Source organism: Priapulus caudatus, unplaced genomic scaffold (assembly GCF_000485595.1).
Source record: "Priapulus caudatus unplaced genomic scaffold, Priapulus_caudatus-5.0.1 Scaffold368, whole genome shotgun sequence".
Taxonomy (NCBI): Eukaryota; Metazoa; Priapulida; class Priapulimorpha; order Priapulimorphida; family Priapulidae; genus Priapulus; species Priapulus caudatus.
In genome coordinates, this window is record NW_014577429.1 from 245,257 (window position 1) to 252,507 (window position 7,251).

Below are 7,251 nucleotides of genomic sequence, written 5' to 3' on the forward strand. Positions count from 1 at the left end.
ATAGATGGATCGATGGATAGATTGATAGAAGTATAGATGGATGGATGTATAGCAGGATGGATGGATAGATAGCAGGATGGATGGATGGATGGATGGATGGATGGATGATGAATGGACGGATGGATGAATGGGTGGATGGATGGATGGATGGATAGATGGATGGATGAATGGGTGGATGGATGGATGGATGGATGGATGGATAGATGGATGGATGGATGGATTGATGGATGGATGGATGGATGGGTGGGTGCCCCTCTTGGAAAAATACATGAAAACATTTCATGTTTCCTGCATAATAATTAAAGGAAATGTTATGGCGCATACGTGGAATTGTCCATAGATTATTTCATGGGTAGCATTTTCAGGTATATGTACATAAAGTTACCTGTATTCTTCAATTGTAAAATACCTACATAATAGTTACATTCCCCATACATGAAATTTCCTGCTGGGTACATGAGATTTTCCTGCTGGTTAATTGGAGACCAATAGTGTAATTGTCCCAATACATGAAATTTCCTGCCTGGTACATAAGATTATCCTGCTGGTTAATTGGACAACAAAAGCGTAATTGTCCCCATACATGAAATTTCCTGACTGGTACATGAGATTTTCCTGCTGGTTAATTAGAAAACAAGCGTTATTGTCCCAATACATGAAACTTCCTGCCAGTACATGAGATTTTCCTGCTGGTTAATTGGTAACCAAACGTTATTGTCCCCATACATGAAATTTCCTGCCTGGTACATAAGATTATCCTGCTGGTTAATTAGACAACAATAGCGTAATTGTCCCAATACATGAAATTTCCTACCTGGTACATGAGATGCAAGTATATTGATGAGTGCAGATATATATAGATTGAACTTAGATAGATAGTTATATAAATAGAATAAACTTTATTATAATCACAGATTCATAGATACATAGATTACAAAATACATATATACATTATCACATTTATTTACAATTACAATAAAACATAACAACAACACATATACAATAATACAAACATCATTTTTTTATTGTACTCTCTTCTACTACCACACTCTCTCTACTACTATTCACACACTCACTACTTCACACACTTAACACACTTCACACTATTCACACATCTACTTCCATCTCTCATATATGTTGAGCTCTCTACATTTCTCCCCGATCATATACCTGATGGTGTTTTTCTCCATTTTGCACTTTTCAGAGATGAAGGCTGGAATGTCAATGTTGTTCCTATTATATTAGTATTCTATTTATATTATTATTTCCTATTATATTATATTAGTATACATCCACGGTATAGAGTAATGTATCTAAAGTTTATAACTATAGTTGGCTTCGCTAGCCTAAAATCTCATGCTAAGCTCAAGAAATAATGTGAAAGTTACTACATAGCACATGGTATTCATTTATACAACATTATCACAGCGTTTTTGTCTGTGCCAATTTCAAACTTACAAACGATTGCCTCCACCTTCAGGACATTCAGGCGTTCCTTGCCATTTCTGCCGGTTATGTTTGATGTTGCCAGCTCCTGTGGTGTGAACAGGCGCGTTATACCAGCCACCTCGTTGCTTTCTTCCACTCCCCAAAAGCCTTGCAGCCCTCCTCTAGTTCAGAAGGTAGAGACTGGAACATTTATGTAAAATAAAAAAAATCAGCATGTAATTCAAGGAAAATTGTATTATAATACAGTAAAACTCGCATAAGTCGTCATCGTCTAACTCGTCTATTCGCGTAAGCCGACATGGAAGTCAAAGTCCCGATTTCCTCTTATAATAAATCCATTGGAATAGCCCCGCCTAAGTCATCATTTACAAGCCATCATTATGTGTAAGTCGGCGCTCTCAGACAGGTCCCATGTATGATGTAATGCAAACACAGTAATTTCCTATCTGTAAGTCGCCGCTGTTAGATCGCGCTATAACGGGGCCGCACTGTATATATATATATATATATATATATACATATATATATACATATATATATACATATATATATCACTAGAAAGCAGAGACGCAACCGAGAGATCATATTAATTATTCATGTAGATATGAAGCCTGGCGAAATATCAGCTTGAAACGCTCCAAGTCATCAAAATACTGGCTTCGCCAAAATGTAAATCGCCAAAATGACGATATACACGCATAATTAAGTCGTCATTTTAATTAAGTCGACAAAATGACGACTTGCCCGTAAGTCGTCGTTTTCATAAGTCGACACAAAAATGCTGGTCTCAAAAGTGTCGACTTATGCGAGTTTTAGTGTAGTTGTCAATTTAAAATATATGATAAAATACTAACATAGGAGAAAAAAGATCAATGTATTATTATCACAACAAAACGAAACTCACGTATTGGGTAGTGGTAGGGGGATCCGGTCTGAGTTGCGGCAGGAGCCGCATCTCCTCCCTCAGCACCTCAGCCAGAATTGGCCTAAACCAAATTGGTTCCTATAAAAATAATACACATACACATACACATGTTATTCCTCATATTCATATTGTATGTGCAAATATGCAAAAGAAGAAAATCCCATATAATATGGCCCAGTAGTATATGGCGTTTAAAAGTCTATACATATTCCCAACTAGATTAAAATTATACTGATAAATAACACAAACCATAAACAAATTCATGCCTGTTCCAATCTCCACGAATTGCTGAAGGAACTATCAGCAGCCCCCTGCCAAGCGTAACTACGTGGCTAAAACATAAAATATTTAAAGTAATTAAATGCAATTCATTCATATAATTAAAGCTAAATATTTTTATAGGTAGGGGCTAGCTATTTCTATGGTCGCTATATCTGCTACTGAATAATCACTGATCGGTGCACGGCGGTGGTCATGTAAGGCATTCTGTGAGTGGTCAGGAACGAAAATATCCACTTTGATTTTTATCATTTTTGTATACAGCCCTAACTTTCATGTAGACTATTTATTAAACAACAGCAGTGACACATACCCAGTACTCTTGCTGATGCCAACCAGCAAATGGCTGCCCAGATGGCTGGATGTTCTCTTGCTGTTGTTCTTTGTAGTTGTGCTGTGTAGAGCAGCACACCTGTGAAGGTGATGCCTCTACTGGATAATGGTCCTATTACATACAAAGTAAACAAAGTAGCACGTTAGTGGGGGTGGCATATAGCTGGAATTCATGGTTTCAATGCCATTGCCTTGGTTATAAAAGCAATTATATGATATATATATAAATATATAATTTATATATTTCATATATAAATATATGGATGCAATATAGCTAACTAGTGCAGCTGCAATTACCTATATATTAATTGTCCTGCAAGTATTTCAGGAGTAGATAATCTAGTAAGTTCACAGATATCAAAAGGAGTTCACGTACCAGCCCTCGGAAGAGTCAATCATTAACGCAGGCCTTCCCCAAAGCTTCAACAGATAGAACTCTCCGAGCGCGACGTTCGTTAGACCGCGTTGGACCCCCGATGGATCATGACTTGGTCTGGAAAGTAGAACAATAATATACCACAAGTAACGGCTCTTTCTATCTGGTTTCTCAGACTTGAGTCCGCAGTCATTCTTTGTAATGCTGTATGCGGAATAAAGACTGATGTTAGCGAAATGGACGTGTTGCTATTATGATGGTACTCATGTGATCCGTCCTTTTCTGACTATCTCGCATTTCTCGCTTCTATCGCTTGACAACTCCGGGGACTCCACCAAACCGCCAGCCCGGTTATTGTGACTGCCCCAGTCAACCCAGGTCCGCGACGGGATGACGCGCCGGCCCCCGCCCGGCCGCCCTCCCCCCGGACGTCGCTGAATTGTGCGCACCGCCCAGCCGCGCGCTCGCGTCACCTAACCGACCGCCCCCACGCACCCATCCCATCCACCACGCGACCACCCGCCCACAGTGTCCCCACTGCGAGGTGGACCCAAGCGCGTCGACAACCACCACTATAGTCTTGCCGCCGGCCACCACGCGAAGCTGCGTCCTACTCCAACTATCAGCATGGACCACTCACTATCGTCGAACGCCGACTATAAGCCCTGTCACGGCCTCCAAGGCACCAAGGTGACCTCCCACCGCTTACTGCGACCCTCGTTCTGCTGCACTCGAACCCCTTTTCACAGCGGAAAGAACCTCCAACACGCAATGCTGCGTGGCGGGCAGCTGGCAAACACAATCTGAACAGCAACGTATGAAAAAGCCACATTCAAAACACATCGCTGTAAGGGAAGAAACACACCATGGTTGCCACGGGTTAACCCTTAGCATAACATGTGCCCAGGACCGTGACGAACCAATCCGTATTCATTCGGCGCTCGTCTCCGTGGTAAGCTGGGGTAAGCTGCAAGTCTTCCATCATAGCCGTGTCCTGGTTGTTCAGACGACGTGACTACACAGAGCCGTACTCCGTGATGTTCTAACACGCGAGGCACTGAGAACAACGCGAAATACAACTTGACACTGACTCGGGGACACAGACCCCCAGGAAACTGCACTTGAAGGGGTTTCAATTGTTAGGCGAAAGTATCGCGGCAAGCGCTCCCGGCTGCGTCTCCATCCGAACCCACACACTAATGGTCGCGAAGCATCATGCAGCTCTTATAAACGGGCAGCTGAACAATTCTCTAAAAAGATCGCAGCAGGTATCACAATACGAAATTCACAGGGGAAAATACAAGCTCGGAATTGTGCCTCATACTGTCGGTAAAAAAGGCCACGGAGTCCATCAACCCACCCCCAACGGTTAGAAGACCAGAATCGCCTGCTATGGCCACACCATCGCCAAAAACTGTGACAACCAGAACCACGACAATTCCTGACAGCACAGTGCAGAGGCAGGAACAATGCTAAGCTACAAGAAATGGCAAAGTCACCTTTGATGAACACGAACGAGTGCGGTATTCGACCACTTGTGCTCCAATCACCATACTGCCTGCTGCCGAAGCAGGTCAAACGGTGGAAAGTATTACACTCTCGACCACCACCCGTAATTAATTCTACAACCAAGCTATCAGACATTTGGATACAGCGGAAGTCCAAACCTCAGGGCCGTCGTTAACCCTCAACAGTGGCACACACCCCTGAAGACTAGGCAAACGATCTGTCCTCAAGCTCATCAATCCACACCCCAGCGTCCGTCGTCATTCCTTAAATGGCTTGACACTGGTTGCAAGTTCCATGGCGAAGTATCAAGGTCATCAATCGGCCTCGGTTAAAGTAAGGCCGACCTCATCCCATGACATTCGCGGACTGATGCAGGCCAACGACAAAGGGCATCAAACATCTGGGCGCCAGACAAACCTCTTCATCAGCCAGAGAAGCTTGCCATTCGCAACTAAGGCATGATCAGAGACTACATTCCCAACCGTTTGGTCAACCAAACACCGATCAGGCGTACATTCTGGTAGTGATGACGCACCTAGCTCGCGACGAAAATGCACAGGCGGGCTCAACCGACCGCGATGTCGAATGTCCTCGCGGCCAGCCTGCCGCACCACACGTCCGAGTGCTACTCATCTTCCCAGCAAGCTGAAGCAATCGAGAGCCAGCTGAGACAATACCTTCTGGATCGTTACCAAAATCTAGCCCCATTCAAACACGTGCGAACACCAACCACTGCCGATGATCGGAAGGCCCCCCGCTACATCTAATGGTGGACCTACGATGCCAAACCCGTAGCAGTACATTCTCCGCGTTGCCTGTACCGCATCGCATTGGCGAGAACGACGTAAAGCTGATGGACAGAGACGCTACGGCCTTGGCAATACTAAGAACAGTACCAGTAGGTGAACCAGTGACATGGTGCCACGCTGGTCGTTTGTGGCAAAGAAAACGGCAAGGCCGAGACGGACAAGTTGACATGCAACCACTTAAATGCATCAACACGTGAAACCCACACCAACACAGTCCCATTTCCACCAAGCGGCGGTCCAATTCCCACATGGGACGGTAAAAACTGGTTTTCGAGGGGGGCGCGTGAAGCAGCTATCACAGTGTAGTCGGGAAGAAGATAAGCACCTTACCACCTTGCAATCACACGCTTGGGGAAGATATCCGTTATCCGCACAGCCCCACAGGGCTAACACTTGCATCGCGGCGACGGTACATCCAGAAGAATTGACGAGATTGTTCTTGATTGTCCCCAACAAAACAAAATGATCAACGCAACACAACTACCCTGGGCCGACAGTCCTGGAGAAAAGTTTCTACAAGGCATGTAAACCTGGTTTAGATATCTGCGGCATGGAACGGGATAACCCTCAACCCTGAGAAATTCTGTATTTGGCCAAGGCGCACCGTTACATTTGCCGGGTTCGAGGATTACACCAGACAGCCGTGAGAGCCTTGCAGCAATTCCCTTAAGCGATCATAGACTTCCAACCAAGGAACATCACTCAACAATCCCTGTTGGTTCGGGCTCGTTCACCAGGTGTATACGCCTTCAGCATGACAGAACAGATGCTTCATTCCGCGAGTATCCTGCAGCCTGGAACAGCATTCCACTGGAAATCACCCTGACAGAATTACTGAAGAATCAAAAGCTGAAGATAGTGGATCGACGATAAGAAGAGGGCGCTACGAATCTGTCGCACAAATCAAAGCCAACAACTGTCTTGGCCAGCAGACCTGGTCCAAATCGAATAAGATTCTGGCTTTTTCAGAAGCACTGCACTCTGCGCTAAGACAGAATTGTTTTGTTTTCCTACTGGTGGAGATAAACTGGTAGGCAGTCGCCTTCACCAACCCCGCCCGAATCACGCTATGGCCCAGTAGAAGCGGCGAAGCCCTTGCCATTGCGACGCATTAGACAAGGCTTGGATACTTGCGGCTGGATGCGAGGACTAATAATTGCCGTGGACCCACAAGCCACTTCTCAAGTTATTTGCGACAGATCAACTCAATGACATATCAAACGTGGCGTCTCAGAAACCTGAAGGAAAAGACGCTAAGGATACAGATTCACATGACCAATGTACCTGGCGTGAAGCATCGAGGCCGCAGACACCGTCTCCCGCCACCCCGACTGGTGACTCTGCCAAAATGCAAACTCGAAGATGACATCTCCACCATCAGCACGTTCCACAGAGCAGCACCACCCCACCAAGATCTGTACAGCACAGCGGGATGTATACCACACTTATCTCGCGGTATTCGCTGCAGAGACGACCACGAGGATGAGATGGAAGACATGTCCACCTTGCCGGCGACTTCATCCTGAGCTCCGCTGACAAAACTATCCACGTGGGACACAGGTCTGCACAGG

At 45.2% G+C, this 7,251-nt stretch overlaps 1 protein-coding gene across 3 annotated transcripts in view; it reads right to left on the reverse strand.

The window, feature by feature from the left end:
• Positions 1–876: 876 nt before the first annotated feature.
• LOC106809619 overlaps positions 877–7,251 on the reverse strand; it is a 23,242-nt gene continuing 16,867 nt past the window's right edge. The window contains exons 10-15 of one of the 3 annotated variants that reach the window (XM_014812771.1): positions 2,967–3,065; positions 2,641–2,706; positions 2,354–2,452; positions 1,459–1,629; positions 1,114–1,213; positions 877–1,071 (exon numbers count right to left, since the gene is read on the reverse strand). In XM_014812771.1, coding sequence (XP_014668257.1) covers positions 1,555–1,629; positions 2,354–2,452; positions 2,641–2,706; positions 2,967–3,065 — 339 coding nt within the window. In that variant the 3' untranslated portion in view covers positions 877–1,071; positions 1,114–1,213; positions 1,459–1,554. Of the gene's footprint in view, positions 1,072–1,113; positions 1,214–1,458; positions 1,630–2,353; positions 2,453–2,623; positions 2,707–2,966; positions 3,099–7,251 lie in introns of those variants that run through there. The other 2 variants (XM_014812770.1, XM_014812772.1) reach the window with 2 other exon arrangements.